This window comes from Anser cygnoides, chromosome 31 (assembly GCF_040182565.1).
Source record: "Anser cygnoides isolate HZ-2024a breed goose chromosome 31, Taihu_goose_T2T_genome, whole genome shotgun sequence".
Lineage (NCBI taxonomy): Eukaryota > Metazoa > Chordata > Aves > Anseriformes > Anatidae > Anser > Anser cygnoides.
Window position 1 is genome coordinate 2,330,515 of NC_089903.1, and position 17,090 is coordinate 2,347,604.

At 59.9% G+C, this 17,090-nt stretch overlaps 1 protein-coding gene across 1 annotated transcript; it reads right to left on the bottom strand.

Moving 5' to 3' along the window:
- Window positions 1-8,983: 8,983 nt before the first annotated feature.
- LOC106029684 (uncharacterized) lies at window positions 8,984-14,793 on the bottom strand. Its single transcript, XM_048056790.2, has 9 exons — window positions 14,228-14,793; window positions 11,928-13,349; window positions 11,606-11,667; window positions 11,096-11,249; window positions 10,643-10,899; window positions 10,413-10,498; window positions 10,112-10,236; window positions 9,691-9,805; window positions 8,984-9,459 (listed from the first exon to the last, which is right to left on the bottom strand). The coding sequence occupies exons 2-9, from the start codon at window positions 12,043-12,045 to the stop codon at window positions 9,000-9,002; spliced, it is 1,377 nt and encodes a 458-aa protein (XP_047912747.1). The 5' UTR covers window positions 12,046-13,349; window positions 14,228-14,793; the 3' UTR covers window positions 8,984-8,999.
- Between the last annotated feature and the right edge of the window lie 2,297 nt (window positions 14,794-17,090).

Consider the following 17,090-nt stretch of genomic DNA (forward strand, 5'->3'; position numbering starts at 1 on the left):
TTTGCGTGGAGTTAGTCCCTTCTGCCTCTGCTCCTTGCACCTCACCTCCGTCCCCCCTGCCTGTCTCCCTCTCTATCCCCCAGCCGCAGTCCCTGCCCCGACCCTCTGGGTGCTGCAGGGACAGAAGGAATATTTCTTTGGAGAGAGAAGGCCCCCCCAATCACCCCCAAGCCCAACTCCCCCATGCCCCCAGCCCCCTGTTTCCCCAAGGACCCCCCCAGTCCCACCCAAACCCAATTCCCCCATGCCCCCCCCCACCAAGGACCCCCTAATCCCAATTCCCCTATGCCCCCCATTCCCCCCCGAGGCCCCCCCAATCACCCCCAAGCCCAACTCCCGTCATGTCCCCAGCCCCCCGTTTCCCCAAGGACCCCCCAATCCCACCCAAACCCAATTCCCCCATGCCCCCCCCCACCAAGGACCCCCCAAACTCAACTCCCCCCATACTCCTGACCCCCCCAAATCCCCCCCAACCCCCCCAATGCCCCCCACCATCAGTGCCCTCCCCATTGCGCTCATGGTGGTGGCAGCGCCACCCCAAACCCCTGACACCCCCCCAAACCCCCCCATACCCCATGCCCCCCCATGACCCCATGGCCCCCCGTGCCCCCCCGCTCACTGTCGGCGCCCTCCCCATTGCGCTCGTGGTGGGGGCAGCGCCACCCCAAACCCATCTCCCCCCATACCCTTGCCCCCCCCCCAACCCCCCCCATACCCCTGTCCCCCCCCAAAACCCCAAAGCCCCCCAACCCCCCCGTGCCCCCCCTCTCACCGTCGGTGCCCTCCCCGTTGCGCTCGTGGTGGGGGCAGCGCCGCACCACCTCGGCCACGTGCTCCGACTTCTTGTAGACGGCCACGGCGCGCAGCACGGCCCCTGGGGGGCGCGGCCCCCACCCGCACCTGCACCGGGCAGGGCTTGGCCAGCCGGCAGTACAGCTTGTTCAGCACCGGCGAGTACTGGGGGGGGGGGCACGGGGTCACCCCCAGGGAGCCCTCCGAGGCGTGCCCCCCCCGAGAACCTGTTAGGACCCCCCCTTAAATAACTGAGACCCCCCCCCCCCAAATAACCAAGAACCCCCCCGGCGTATAAGAGCCCCCTGACATATAGGGACCCTGCCAATTAATGAGCCCCCCCCCCAAATAATGGAGAACCCCCCCCAAAGTGTATAAGAACCCCCTGACACATAGGGACCCTGCCAATTAATGACCCCCCCCCCCCAAAAAATATGGGAACCCAGAGCTAGGATCCCCCCCAAAATAATGGAGACCCCCCCAAATAACCGAGAACCCCCCCCCCCAGGTGTATAAGAACCCCCTGGCATATAGGGGCCCTGCCAATTAATGACCCCCCTGCTGATCGGGACCCCTTTTTGGGGTTTCCTGGGTGACCCCACAACCCCATAGCCCCCCCCCCGAAATATTGTGTCCCCCCCCATGCCCCCCCCCAAAACAACTCCATCCCCCCCCCAGCCCCCCAATCCCATACCCCTCCCTCCCCATTTCACCCCTCCCGCTGACCAGGACCCCCTCTATGGGGTTTCCTGGGTGACCCCCCAACCCCGTATAACCACCCCCAGCCCCCCCCAAAAATATTGTCCCCCCCCGTGCCCCCCCCAAACAACTCCAGCCCCCCCCAGCCCCCCCCACCCCCCAATCCCATACCCCTCCCTCTCCATTTCACCCCTCCCGCTGACCGGGACCCCCTTTATGGGGTCTCCTGGGTGATCCCCCAAACCCGTATAACCCCCCCCCCCCAATATTGTCCCCCCCCCCCGGCCCACGTACGGTGCAGGTGATGGACTTGGCGGTGCCGGCCTCCAGGAAGCCCAGCTGGAAGTCGTAGTGGCCCCCGTAGTCCTCGGTGGACGGCACCATGGGGGACGGGGACGCCCGGGGGGGCTCGGGGGGAGCCGCCGGGGGGGGCTCGGCACCGGGGGGGAGCCCGGGGGGGGGGGCTCGCTCGGCTCCAGGGGGCACAGGTCCTGCTGGGGGGGGGGGGGGGGGGGCCTTGGGGGCAGCCGAATGGCAGGGGCCCTTGTGGACCCTTTTTGGGGTCGTTCGGGTCCCTTTTGGGGTCGTTCAGGACCCTTCTGGGTGCCAGGGTCCCTTTTTGGGGACACCGAAACCCCTTTTTGGGGTCATCCAGGACCCTTCTGGGGACACCCAGGTCCCTTTTTGGGACAGCTGGGTGCCAGGGTCCCTTTATGGGGACACTGAAACCCCTTTTTGGGGTCATTCACGACCTTTTGGGTGCCAGGGTCCCTTTTTGGGGACATCCAGGTCCCTTCTGGGGACGCTCAGGTCCCTTTTGGGGTCAACCAGATCCCTTTTGGAGACACCCAGGACCCTTTTCGGTACAGCTGGGTGTCAGGGTCCCTTTTTGGGGACACCCAGGTCCCTTTTGGGGTTATCCAAGTCCCTTTTGGGGACATCCAGGTCCCTTTTTGGGGTCATTCAGGACCCTTTTGTGTGCCAGGGTCCCTTTTTGGGGACAGCTGGGTGCCAGGGTCCCTTTCTGGGGACATCCAAGCCCCTTTTGGGGTCATCCAGGTCCCTTTTGGGGACAGCTGGCTACCAGGGTCCCCTCTGGGGACACCGAGGTCCCTTTTGGGGACACCGAGGTCCCCTGTGGGGGTCATCCAGGTCCCTTTTGGGGACAGCTGGGGGCCAGGATCCCATTTTGGGGACACCCACGTCCCTTTTGGGGTCATCCAGGACCCTTTTGGGTGCCAGGGTCCCTTTCTGGGGACACCCAGGTCCCTTTTGGGGACAGCTGGGGGCCACGGCCCCTTTTGGGAAGCACCCACAGACCCGGCTGCTTTTTGGGGATCCCTCGAAATCCAGAACCCTGTTGGGGTCACCCAGGTGCTGGGGTCCTTTGGGGACCCACGGGGTCCTTTGGGGACACCAGGACCCCCCCTTGGGGACACCGGAACCTCCCCCCCCCCCTTACCACAGCCAGCGGATCGTCGGGGGGGACAGCGAGTGCATGTTATCGGGGAGCCTGGAAGGGGGGCAATAAGGTCATCGGGTGGCGCCCCCCGTGTCCCTGTCCCCCCCATGTCCCTGTCCCCCCCCCCGCACTCACATGTTCCAGAGGTCGAGGAAGACTTCGGTCAGGGGGGCTCCAGCAGCGGCTCCAGCTCCTCCACCATGGGGCCGGTCCCCGGGGGGGGCACCCAGGCTCTGGGGTCCCCTAAGGGGGGGGGGGGGGGGACGGGGACACAGGGGAGACAGTGCTGTCACTGGGGGGGGGCCAGCCGGGGGTCCCCTGTAATGGGGGGGGGGCACCCAGATCGCCTTGGGGGGGGCCGCCTGGGTCTTTGGGGGGAAATGGGGGCGGGGGGGGGAGCCTCAAGCCCCCCCCTTCCCAGTTATGGCTGCACAAATGGGGGGGGGGGCCTGCCAGTATGGGGCCCCCCCAACCCTGCAGGGATGGGAGCAGCTGGACAGGGACCTCCCCAAACAGGGACCCCAAAAGGACCCCCCCATAAAGGGACCCCATGGGGACCCCTCCCCTTATGGGGACCCCAAAGAGACTCCCCCATACAGGGACCCTAAAGAGACCCCAAAGAGACCCCCCCCCCCCATATAGGAGACCCCAAAGAGACGCCCCCATACAGGGCCCCAAAAGGGCCCCTCCCCATACAGGGACCCCAAAGAGACCCCCCCATAGAGGGACCCCAAAGAGACCCCCCTCCATACAGGGACCCCAAAGAGACCCCCCCCTTACAGGGACCCCAAAGAAACTCCCCCCCCAAGCAGGGACCCCAAAAGGACCCCCCCCCAATACAGGGACCCCAAAGAGACCCCCCCATACAAGGACCCCAAAGTGACTCCCCTTACAGGGACCACAAAGTGACCCCCCCACATGGTGACCCCAAAGACACCCCCCCATACAGACCCCCCCCACCTGTGAGGACCCCAAAGGGTCCCTGCTGCCCCCCCCAAAACACCCCCCCATGCGCCCCCCCCAACCACCACAGGGACCCCTGCACCCCCCCGCCCAAGCCCAGGGACCCCCAAAGAACTTTCAGGGGGGGCTGTGGGGGGGTCCCCCCAACCCCCCAGCCCTCAGAGCCCCCCCCGCCCCCCCCCTCCCCAAAGACCCCCTCCCACTCCCGCCCCCCCCCCCCAAAACACAGGCCGGGGGGGGGGGGGCTCAGTACCGGGCCCCTGCAGCGCCCCCCGCGCCCGGGACCCCCCCCAGCGGGGGTGCCCCGAGGTTCCCCGAGCCCCCCCCGTGCCCACACCCCCCCGTGGCCCCCCCAGGCCCCCCCCCGGGGCCCCCCCGGGGCCCCCCCGGCCCCCGCCACCTCCGTTCGCGGCTCCGCCGCCTCCGCTGCACGCGCTGGGGAATCCCCCGGCCCAGCAGGCACCGCGCGCTGAAGCCGCGCCGCCATCTTGGGTGAGGGCAAAGGGCCGGGCAGGGCTGGGAGATACCAAGTGGGTTTGGGGGGGGGGGGGGGGTGTCCCTTGTTAATTAATAGTCGTTAATAACGGCTCAGAAAGAACACACCCGCCCCCCCCCCCCTCCCGTGGCCGGATTTGCCTCGTCGGCCCTACCCCTGTTGGGGGATACTGGGAGCACTGGGGGGTACTGGGCGCGCTGCGGGGACAAGGAGCACTGGGGGGGACTGGCGGGTACTGGAAGTGCTGGGGGCGCTGGGGTCCCCCTCACCCGGCCGTGCAGTGTCCCAGTGCCACCAGTAAGGGGGTTCAGGGACTGCTGGAGGGAACTGGGAGTCCCCCACATGCATCTGTCTGGGATCCCAGCTACACCAGTACAGAGGGTTGGGGGTACTGGGAGCACTGGGGTCCCCCTCACTCAGCTTTTTCCTGTACCAGTCACACCAGTAGGTGGGTCTGGGGGCTTCTGGGGGGCACAGGGGGCACCCTTATCCTTCAATTTGGGGGTGCCCCCCGCTGCCACCCCCTTGCCACGTCACCCCAATGCAAACCCCCAAACTTTGGATGCTCAAACCGGGAGCCTTGGACCCTTAAGATGGGGCCTGGACCCTAAAAGGAGGCTTTGGGTCCTAAAAATGAGGGTTGGGGCCCTTAAAATGCAGCTGTGGGTGTGCAACGAGAAGCCTTGAAATCCCAAACCAAAGCTCTGATCCCCAAAAAATGGGGGTGTGGACCCCACTGTGATGCTTTGGGGCCCTGAAATGAGGATTAGGGTCTGACAACGAGCCCTTCGTCCCTCAGAGGTCTCATTATACCCTACAAATAAGGCCGTCTCTGCTTGAAGGAGGGCTTGGGGCTTCCTGTGGAGATTCAGCACCAAAAAATGAGGCTCTGGGACCTAAAGAGAAGGGTTTGGGCCTAAAGAAAAGGGTTTGGGCCCTGAAGAGAGGGTTTGGGGCCCTAACGCGAAGGGTTTGGGCCCCAAAGAGATTGGTTTGCAGCCTTAAGAGAGGGCCTAGCCCCTACAGAGAAGGGTTTGGGCCCTAAAGAAAGAGGTGTGGGCCCTAAAGAGAGCAGTTTGGGGCCTAAAGAGAGGGGTTTGCGCCCTAGAGAGAAGTCTTTGGGCCCTAAAGAGAAGGGTTTGGTCCGTAAAGAAAGGGGTCTGGGCCCTAAAGAGAGGGTTTGGGCCCTAAAGAGAGGGGTTTGGGCCCTAAAGAGAAGTGTTTGGGCCCTAAAGAGAGGGGTTTGTGGCCTAGAGAGAAGGGTTTGGACCTAAAGAAAAGGGTTTGGCCTGAAAGAGAAGGGTTTCAGGCCCAAAAGAGAAGGGTTTGGACCTAACGAAAAGGGTTTGGACCTAACAAAAAGGGTTTGGGCCCTAAAGAGAAGGGTTTGGGCCCTAAAGAGAAGGGTTTGGACCTAAAGAAAAGGGTTTGGGCCCTAAAGAGAGCGGTTTGGGCCCTAAAAAGAGGGGTTTGGGCCTAAAGAGAAGAGTTTGTGCCCTAAAGAGAAGGGTTTTGGACCTGAAGGGTTTGGGCCCTAAAGAGAGGGGTTTGGTCCGTAAAGAGAAGGGTTTGGGCCCTAAAAAAGAAGTGTGGGCCCTGAAGAGAGCAGTTTGGGCCCTAAAGAGAAGGGTTTGCGCCCTAGAGAGAAGTGTTTGGGCCCTAAAGAGAAGGGTTTGGTCCATAAAGAAAGGGGTCAGGGCCCTAAAGAGAGGGGTCAGGGCCCCAAAGAGAAGTGTTTGGGCCCTAAAGAGAAGGGTTTGGGCCCTAACGTGAGGGGTTTGGGCCCTAACGAGAAGGGTTTCGGCCCTGAAGGGTTTGGGCCCTAATGAAAGGGGTTTGGGCCCTAAATAGAGCAGTTTGTGGCCTAAAGAGAGCATTTTGGGGCCTAAAGAGAATGCTTTGGTCCCTAAAGAGTAGGGTTTGGTTCCTAAAGAGAGGGGTTTGGGGCCTAAAGACAAGGGTTTGGACCTAATGAAACGGGTTTGGGCCCTAAAGAGAAGGGTTTGGGCCTAAAGAAAAGGGTTTGGGCCCTAAAGAGAGCAGTTTGGGCCCTAAAGAGAGAACGGTTTCGGTCCAAAAGAGAGGGGTTTGGGCCCTAAAGAGAAGGGTTTCGGTCCTAAAGAGAGGGGTTTGGGCCCTAAAGAGAAGGGTTTGGGCCCTAAAGTGAGGGGTTTGGGCCCTAAAGTGAAGGGCTTTGGGCCCTAAAGAGAGCAGTTTGGGCCTTAAAGAGAGCGGTTTGGGCCCTAAAGAGAGGGGTTTGGGCCCTAAAGAGATGGGTTTGGACCTAAAGAGAAGGGTTTGGACCTAAAGAAAAGGGTTTGGGACCTAAAGAAAAGGGTTTGGGCCCTAAAGAGAGCGGTTTGCTCCCTAAAGAGAGTGGTTTGGGCCCTAAAAAGAGGGATTTGGGCCCTGAAGGGTTTGGGCCCTAAAGAGAGAGTTTGGGGCCCAAAAGCGAAGGGTTTGGGCCCCAAAGAGATTGGTTTGCAGCCTTAAGAGAGGGGCTAGCCCCTAAAGAGAAGGGTTTGGGCCCTAAAGAAGGGGATCTGGGTCCTAAAGAGTGGGGTTTGGTCCCTAAAGAGAAGGGTTTGGGCCCTAAAAAAAGAGGTGCGGGCCCTAAAAAAAGAGGTGCGGGCCCTAAAGAAAGAGGTGTGGGCCCTAAAGAGAGCAGTTTGTGACCTAAAGAGAGAGTTTTGGTTCCTAAAGAGTGGGGTTTGGGCCCTAAAGAGTGGGGTTTGGGCCCTAAAGAGTGGGGTTTGGGCCCTAAAGAGAGTGGTTTGCAGCCTTAAGAGAGGGGCTAGCCCCTAAAGAGAAGGGTTTGGGCCCTAAAGAAGGGGATCTGGGTCCTAAAGAGTGGGGTTTGGTCCCTAAAGAGAAGGGTTTGGGCCCTAAAGAAGGGGGTTTGGGCCCTAAAGAAAGAGGTGTGGGCCCTAAAGATAGCAGTTTGGGTCCTAAAGAGAGGGGTTTGGGCCCTAAAGAAGGGGATCTGGGTCCTAAAGAGTGGGGTTTGGGCCCTAAAGAGAAGGGTTTGGGTCCTCAAGGGAGGAGTTTGGGCCCTAAAGAGAGCGGTTTGGGCCCTGAAGAGAGCGGTTTGGGCCCTGAAGAGAGCGGTTTGGACCCTAAAGAGAAGGGTTTGTAGCTAAAGAAAAGGGTTTGGGCCCTAAAGAGAGCGGTTTGGGCCTAAAGAGAGGGGTTTGGGCCCTAAAGAGAAGGGTTTCGGCCATAAAGAGAATGGTTTCGGCCCTGAAGGTTTTGGGCCCTAAAGAAAGGGGTTTGGGCCCTAAAGAGAGCAGTTTGTGGCCTAAAGAGAGCCTTTTGGGGCCTAAAGAGTGGGGTTTGGTCCCTAAAGAGTGGGGTTTGGGCCCTAAAGAGAGCAGTTTGCGCCCTAAAGTGAGGGGTTTGTGCCCTAAAGAGAGGGGTTTGGGCCCTAAAGGGTTTGGGGCCCTAACGCGAAGGGTTTGGGCCCCAAAGAGAGTGGTTTGCAGCCTTAAGGGAGGGGCTAGCCCCTAAAGAGTAGGGTTTGGGCCCTAAAGAAGGGGATCTGGGTCCTAAAGAATGGGGTTTGGAACTTAAAGAAAAGGGTTTGGGTCCTAAAGAAAGGGGTCTGGGTCCTAAAGAAAGAGGTGTGGGCCCTAAAGAGAGCAGTTTGGGGCCTAAAGAGAAGTGTTTGGGCCCTAAAGGGAAGGGTTTGGGCCCTAAAGAAAGGGGTCTGGGCCGTAAAGAGAGGGGTTTGGGCCCCAAAGAGAAGTGTTTGGGCCCTGAAGTGAGGGGTTTGGGTCCTTAAGTGGGGGGGTTGGGCTCTAAAGAGAGGGGTTTGGGCCCTAAAGAGGGGGTTTGGGGCCCTAAAGAGAGGGATTTGGGCCCTAAAGTGAAGGGTTTGGGTCCTAAAGAAAGGGGTTTGGGGCCTGAAGAAATGGGTTTGGGCCCTACAGAAAGGGGTTTGGGCCCTAAAGAGAGCGGTTTCGGCCCTAAAGAGGGGGTTTTGGTGCCTGAAGATAGTGGTTTGGGGCCTTAAGAGAGGGCCTAGCCCCTAAAGAGAAGGGTTTGGGCCCTATAGAGAGGGGTTTGGGACCTAAAGAGAGGGGTTTGGTTACTAAAGCGAGGGGTTTGGGCCCTCAAGAGAGGGGTTTGGACCCTAAAGAGAGGGGTTTGGTCCCTAAAGAGAGAGTTTTGGTCCCTAAAGAGAAGGGTTTTGGTCCCTAAAGAAAGGGGTTTGGGCCCTCAAAAGAAGGGTTTGGGCCCTAAAGAAAAGGGTTTGGGCCCTCAAAAGAAGGGTTTGGACCCTAAAGAGAAGGGTTTAGGCCCTGAAGAGACGGGTTTGGGCCCTCAAGGGAAGGGTTTGGGCCCTCAAGAGAGGGTTTGGGGCCCTGAATATAGGGTTTTGTGACCTAAAGAGAATGGTTTGGGCCCTGACCAGTGATTTCTGCTGAAAGCTGCCCCTGTGTTCAGAGCGTCTGGACATGACGTCCTCCATAAGAGGAAGAGCGTGCGTGGAGGTGCACATCCCTTTGTTTAACCTCCACCAGTAACTCTGCCTGCCTACAAGGAGACAGCACCTGACAAGGACACACACACCAATCGTTTTCGCTTTTACTTTTTGAGGTGACGCTTCCAAAGCTCCGGGATCTCAGACTGTGCATGGGGCCTCTGCGGCCCCAGGCGCCTTGCTCTGGATGGTTCGGGTACCATTGTCCTGGATGTACTGTCCAGGGTGGGCATCAGCAGGGAGGTGTTATAGTGGGGCCTCAGGGGCAGGCTCTCCTCGGAGCTCGATGGTGATGATATGATGATTTGGGGGACTTTCTTCACAGTCAGGGGTCTCAAAGGGTGAGACAGCTTCCTGTAGCTTGTCTTTGTGGGAATTGTTGGCAGTCCACCACCACGGAGGACTTGCTCCACTCCTCGCTCCTCTCCTGTGACCCCCTGAGGTGTCGCTGCCTGCGCTTGGCTCGTCCCTGGTGTTTCGCTTCTGGTTGTGAGTTTGCGCTTGCCTTGGCTGGCCAAAGGCTGGTTTTTGGCAGGAGGCAGCCCCGGGATCACTGGCAGCTGGCTGAAAACACATCAAAAAAATCTGCCTGAGCACACGATGGCGTTGGGGCCGCATCCTGCACCCACAAGACGTGCGCCTGCTTGCACGGCACTGGCCCCATCCCACCCCTCCGGGTGCTGCCTTCAGCACTGCGGGGCAGCCCCAGCCCGGAGTGTTTGGGGCTGGGCAAGGGGCTCCCCGCTGGGAAGAAAACAACCGCGTAGAGCTCCGGCTGTGAGCCTCCGGCCTCACCTGATCCCAGACTTCTTCCCGTTCTCCGCTGCTTTTGTTTCCTTCAGCCGTGGGATCTCGTATTTGGGGATACTCGAGCGCACAGTGAAAGGCAGGTCGAGCAATCCCGCTGAGGCTGGAAAGGACGGATGTGGTCAGAAGTGGGGTGCTGCTGCTGCTGACATCGTTCCCAGGGGGGTGCACGGGGTCTCGGATCCCCATCCTCCTGCCCTACCCACGCACAGGCACCTTGGCCACTTCCCATCCCAGGGCTCGGTTTTGGGGAAGCCACCAAGATATCAGGACAAAAGGCTGTGCCCAGCTGGCGGGCAGAAGCTTTGGGTCAAGCTGGGGCATTGGAGCACCCTCACCAGGACATGAGCCCACTGGGTCGCAGAATTTGGCTGCCCGTGCCACGGGAAGGAGCCGGCCGCGGCTTTACCTTTCTTGCCCTGGCTGAGAGGTGGCAAGACTCCATCTTTCTTTTTCTTCTCCTCCCCGGGGAGTTTTCCTGAGGCCTTGGTGGGTTTCCTGGATGATGATTTGGGCAGCAACTCCACGTCGAACCTGCACGCAAGGAGAAGACCCTGGTGTGCCCTTCAGCACCAGCAGCCCTTTCTGCTCTCCGTCATCGCCTGCTCATGGGCACGTTTTCACATTCCATGGAGGCTGTTTTTGGCCAAACAGCACCGAACTGGAGCTGAGCAGCTGCATCGAGCAGCCAAGTCGGCAAACATACTCACTCGGGAAAGATGACGACGCGGCCAGAGGACGTCAGGGAGGCCACGACTGCCAGCCGGGACACCACGGTGTCCATCAGCTGCGGGACCTGCAGGGGGGAGCACGGAGGTGTGAGGACATCCCTGGTGGTGGGGATCCCAAGACCCCAGAGCGGGCAGGACCGTCACTTTGGCCTGGCCCGAGCCATTCAGACACCACCTTTGGATTGCCCGGACCAAAAGAAAGCCCTCACCTTCAAAACGGCGTTCTGAAGGTCCTCCTTCCCACACAGCATCTCGAGGAAGTCATAGTAGAACTTCATCTCCACCCCAGTGCCTTCGATGAGGAGCACCCCCACGTCCCTCAGGACGAGGGCGATGTTCTCCCCCTCCCGCAGGCACTGGGAGATGAGGGACATGGTGCCTCGGATGCAGCTCTCGGCCTTCTGCCAGGACACGCAGGCGTCCGCCGCCACCTTGGCACGTCTCAGGGGCTCCAGCTTCTTATGGGCTGGAAAATCACACGGAGGGGATGGTGTCGGTCACCCAGCGACCCTTCACGCATCTTCCCCACGCGCTGCTCATTGCAGCCATCACCCAGATTGCCCCAGCTTTGGGCTGGCTCCATGGACCCGGCTTTTGAGTACGGAGGCGATGCCCCGTGTGCCCCGGCCGTGCAGCCAGCAAGGTTTCATCCACCGCCTTACCTGGCAGGCTGCCCTTGCTATCCACGAGGTGGTGCGTGTTTATCAGGTTGGTGGCCAGGTGAAACACCGGCCACTGCAAAATCACAGCCGTGTCCCCAGCTTGGATCCGTTTCTGGATTATGTCGAAGGAGCCGAGAGTGGGAATTCGGACGCCCTGCGCGTGGAAGAGAAGGGCCGAAGGGTGAGGACCGGCCGGAGGAAGAGCTGGAGGTGGCCCCATCCCAGTCCTCTCCCTCCCCTTGCCCTTCCGAAAATGCTCTGCTGGAGCCAAGGCATAAGCAGCTTGAGGGGACCCAGGGGCTTCCAATGGCTGGGATCAGCCCTGAGAAATGACAGCACCTACCACAAGTGATACCACGCTTGTGTGGTGCCTGTCAGTCCCTCGGTGGGGACTTTTGGGGTGAGTTTCCAACTTTCCGGGGAGGGGAAGAGTCGCTGCAGTCTGCGGCCCCGGGCTGTGGGGACTCCACACTTCTCCAAGCAGAGAAGTTGGACGCGGCGCCGACCCACCTTGCATTGCAGGAGCTGCTGCAGCACGTAGCCGGCCACCGTATTCCAGACGTCTGTTTGCTCTGGAAGGCAAAGGAAAACCTGGTCACAGGGTGTCTGGTGGCCCCACACCTCCAGCAGCACCCCCAGACCCGGGGTTTGGTGCCTGGTCATGCTGGGTCTGGTGGTCCCACAGCTCCAGCACCCCCAGACCCGGGGTTCGGTGGCAGATGAAAAGCCCCAACGGAGACACCCCGGGATGGCTCCAGCACTGGGTCTCGCCCAAGGAAAGCCCCAGATGTGGTTCACGACGACACTCCCGCGGTGCTGGGGGTGCCTGTACCTTTGGCGGTGACGTTGGGCATCAGGCACCTGCGCTGCATGCTGTCCCAGAGTGCTATCCGGGTCGACTTCATGCAGGAGGATTTCCTCGCCTTGGCAGAGGTCGCGTTCATGCTCATCTCTGCACTCGTCCTCTGAACAATCCAGAGTGCAGGACAGGCGCCCACGTCCCCTTTTATACCCCAGCCAGCCAGGCCGTGTCACAGAGCCACTGTGACACGGCCACCGCTCTGCTGTGACACGGCCACCAGCGGCCGGCTGACCAGGGAGACTTGGGTCGTAAGGCACCGGCACACCCCAGTCCATACCAGGTGTTTTGTGATTGTGGTTCAAGATGTTTCAAGGCCCCTGGATCTTTCTCAGATAAACTCTGACGACTTAAAGACGCGTCCTGTTAATACAAAAGGGTGCGATGGTGGGTGGAGAAGTGCGCTTTGGGTGGCTTTGTCCTTCTGTGGATCTCCACGTGCATTGTTTAAGCTGGTCAAGGAGTAATTATCATAGCTACGGGCACAATAACACTGCCATACCTCTCTGTTTTGGGCCACCTCACTTGACGTGGGGTTGCTGTGTGATGGGTAGGACTGGTTTTGGGATGAGCACGAATACCGCAGCCAGCTCAGTGGTCTGGTGCCGTGCATACGGAGCTACTTCTATCACAGTGAAACCGCTGAGGTCTGGGGGGCTTGAACTCACCAGATGTCTGCTAGGAAATACCTAGCCTTCAGTAGGGCTTTTGACCCCATTTCCCACAGCATTCTCCTGGAGAAAATGGCTGCTCGAGGCCTGGACGGGTGTACGCTTCGTTGGGTTAAAAACTGGGCCCAAAGAGTCGCGGTGAATGGGGTTAAATCCAGCTGGAGGCCGGTCACTGGAGCCAAAAGGCTCCCCTGTTTCTGCAGGCCCCCCGCATGGCGGCTGGGCGGCGCCCTCAGCACCAGTGCCCCTGCTCACGGCCCTGCGGCTCGCTGGGAGATGGAGTCCCCCGGCATGGCCGCCGGGACACGGCCTGAGGAGGGGAAATGGAGGAAGAACCAGCACCTGGAACTCCTCCAGGCTGGAGGGGAAACCCTGGCCCAGCTCAGCTCGGCTCTGCCTTGCTCGCCTGCCTTCCCTTCTCCCTTAGGGTGGAAGCTCAGGCGGTCTCTGCTCCCCGTCTGCCGCTGCCAACAAGGGGGGTTCCTTCCCGGAGAGGCCATGAAAAAGATCCCGCAGAGCAAAAATGTCCCAGGGGAATGTCCCTGACATGGCCCCGCTTCCAGCACGGCTTGGGCCGATTGCAGAGCCACAGCCCAGATGGAAAGCTTCATGCTGATACCGGTGAGACCGCATTGTGAACAAATGAGAACTCAGCCATCTTTCACAAAACATTCCTCATGTTTTCCTCCATCTCGCTCCTTGTGGTCCAAAGACTGATGGATCTCTGGAAAACAAGAGAAACGCCTCTGAGTCAGCACTGCCACTTTTTGGAGCTCTTTGCCCCCACGCAGACCCCGGGCATGGCTTCAGGCCACAACAGCGAGGGCAGGGCCGCCATTTCCCTCCCTCTCTTTACCCCTTCACCAGACCCCGGCCAGCAGCAGGGTTTTGCTCCTAAGCTCTGCCAGGCCCACCCAAAAAGCCCTTCTCTTCCCAACACGCCTCCAAAGCAGCACCCAGCTGCAGACAAACCCTCTCCCCTCTGGCCGTGAGCAGCCTCCTGCTTTGTTAGGCCTTCCCCGCGCTCACAGGAGACGTGGCCTGGTGTGTCTGCGTGTCAGCAGAAGGGAGGACAGCACTGCAAAAGGAGGGACTTGTGTCTAACGGCTGCAGGGAACGCAGCCATTCCATCGACCAGCACCGAGGGGGCTCCCAACAGCCCCCACTGCCCCCAAAACTCTGCCTTCCTACAAGGAGACAGCACCCAGCAGTGACTCAAATGTGAACCTACAGCTTCTCCCTGCCACCGCCTCAAAGGAGGTTGGAGCAGGGTAGGGATCGGTCTCTTCTCCCACACAACAAGCAACAGGCCAAGGAAATGGCCTCAAGTTGCACCAGGGGAGGTTAAGGTTGGATATTAGGAAACATTTCTTCACTGAAAGCCTTGTAGGGCATTGGAACAGGGGCCCGGGGATGTTGCTGAGTCGCCATCACTGGAGGTATTCAAAAGATGTGGGGATCTGCTGCTTACAGACATCGTTTAGTGGCAGACTTGGCAGTGCTAGGTTCACGGTTGGACTTGATCAACTCCGATCAACACTTGATCAACAGTCAGAGGTCTTTTCCAACCTAAATGCTCCTATGGTTCTTCGAATCCCATACCTGTCCGGCCACCTCCAGAGGAACGATCTCTCCTCAGGGCACTGCAAGCCCTGATCAGTGTGGCCAGGGCCTCTCCGTCCTGGAGATCCCTGGTCTGCCCTTTGGTGGATGGGGCTGCAGTGACACGGGCGCTTCGCACAGCGGTGGCAGCGGCTGGGGGCTCTTTGTGCTGTGTGCTGACAGCACCTTCTTCTGAGGTTCTTTCATCAGCGACCAGAAAGACTCGGGCCTCGATTTTAGCAGCTGCGCTGCCTCGCCTCTCGGTGGCTGTAGTTTAAAGACGTTGTAGGTGGGTGCCTCGGGGAGGCTGGCCTCCGAGCTCGCTGGCGATAGTACGGTTATGACAGGGACTGTCAGCGTGGTGGCCTCTCGTGGGTGGGAACGCCTTCCTGCAGCTGTCTTCAGCATTTTCGCTTCACAGAGAAATTTCTCTGCTCCTTCCCCTCCGAACCTCCAGCCTTTGGCTGCCTTTGCTCGGCCCAGGTCTCCTGCTTGGCCTCCGCCTGCAGATTTGCCCTGTGGTGGGCCTCTGCCCTTCTGAGGAAGCTGCTGGGGGGGGGGAATCCTACAGGCACACCACAAGTTTTGGGGGAAATTCCCCCAAAACCCACCGCTTGTGACCCCATTTTGGGGCCCCCTCCTCAAAGAAAACACTAAGTTTGGGGAAATTTCCCCAAAAAGCCCCAAATTTGGGGGAAACGGCCCCAAAAAGCTGCTGCTTGTGACACAAAGGGGGGGGGGGGCACGGGGACACCCCCTTAAAAAAAAAACCAAAACGTTTTGGGGGGAAATCGCCCAAAACCTGCACTTTGTTACCCACGTTTGAGACGCCCCCCACACTGAAACCCCCCAAATTTGGGGAAATCTCCCCAAAAGTCCCAAAATCGGGGGAAATTCCCCAAAACCACTGCTTGTGGCCCCTTTTCGGGGACCCCCCCCCAGCAAAACCCCCAAATTTGGGGAATTTCCCCCAAAACCGCTGCTTGAGACCCCGTTTTGGGGCCCCCTCCTCAAAGAAAACACTAAGTTTGGGGAAATTTCCTCAAAAATCCCCAAATTTGGGGAATTTCCCCGAAAAACGCTGCTTGTGGTGTGCCTGTAGGATTCCCCCCCCCCAGACCCCAAATTTTGGGTGAAAATCCCCCAAATCCCTCCCCGTGACGTCACTTTTGGGGACCCCCCCCGAGACCCCCAAATTTGGGGGGGAATCCCCCAAAGCTGCTATTTGTGCCCCCCCCCCCCCATTTTGGGGTGAAATCCCCCCGAAGCTGCTGCTGGGACCCCGCAAAACCCCAAATTTGGGGAAAACTCCCCCAAACCCATTTGTGACCCCAGTTACCCCCCCCCAAAAAAAAACAAAACCTTATTTTGGGGAGAAATCCCCCAAAACCCGCAGTTTTGCCCCCCCCCCTTAAAATTTGGGGGAAAATCCCCTAAAAAAAAATACATTTCTTACCCCTGCGCCCCCCCGACCCCAAATTTTGGGGGAAATCCCCTAAATCCCGCTGTTTGGGACCCCCCCCCACCCTAAACGATTTGGGGGGGGGCATTTTAGGGCCCCCCCCTTACCTAAAACACCCTGGGGGGGCATTTTGGGGCCCCCCCCTCACCCTAAATCATCGTGGGACGATATTAGGGACCCCCCCCCCACCCTAAATGATTTGGGGGGGGCATTTTGGGGCCCCCCCCCCACCCAAGTGCCTCGTTCTCCCGGGGGGGCCCCCCCACTTCTGCCCCCCCCCCGCCTGTACATAAACGCCGCTCCCTCCCGGACCCCACCGTGGGTTTTTTTGGGGTGGGGGGGCCCCGAAAACAGCCCCCACCCCCCAAAAAATTTGGGGGGGGGGCACAGACGAGGCGGGGGGGGGGAATTTGGGGGGGGGGCACCCAAAAGGGGGGTGGGGGAATTTGGGGGGGGGCACCCAAAAGGGGGGGGGGGAGTCCTCAAATGAGCCCCCCTAAAAAAGAATTTAGGGAAATCCCCCCCCCCAAAAAAAAGCCCCAAAATCCGGGGAAACGGCCCCAAAATCCGGGGAAACGGCCCCAAAAGCTGCTGCTTGTGACCCGCTTAGGGACACCGCCCCCCCCCCCCCGAAAAAAAACACTAAAAGTTCAGGGAATTCCCGCCAAAAACCTCTTCCCCCCCCCCCCGCCTCCAATCAGGGACCCCCCAAAAGCCCCAAATTTGGGGGAAATGCCCCCAAAAGCTGCTGCTTGTGACGCAAAGGGGGGGGGGGCACGGGGACACCCCCCAAAAAGAAAAAACCATAAACTTTTGGGGGGAAATCGCCCAAAACCTGCACTTTGTTACCCACGTTTGAGACCCCCCCCACACCGAAACCCCCCAAATTTTGGGAAATCTCCCCAAAAGTCCCAAAATCGAGGGAAATTCCCCCAAAACCGCTGCTTGAGGCCCCTTTTTGGGGCCCCCCTCTTACCTAAAACACCCTGGGGGGAGCATTTTGGGGTCCCCCCCTTACCTTTAGGGCCTTGGGGGGGGGCATTGTAGGGCCCCTCCCACCCCAAATGATTTCGGGGGGGCATTTTGAGGACCCCCCCCCCCCAAATCATTGGGGGCAGATTTTTGGGACCCCCACCCACACCCTAAATAATTTGGGGGGGGGGGGGATTCTGGGGTGCCCCCTTCCCTTAAACACCCTGGGGGGGGGCATTTTGAGACCCCCCCCCAAGTGAATGATTTGGGGGGGGCATTTTGGGGTCCCCCCCTTACCTTTAGGGCCTGCGGGGTGGGGGGGGGCATTGTAGGGGCCCCTCCCACCCCAAATGATTTGGGGGGGGATTTTGAGGACCCCCCCCCCCCCCCCGCTAAATCATTGGGGGCAGATTTTTGGGACCCCCCACC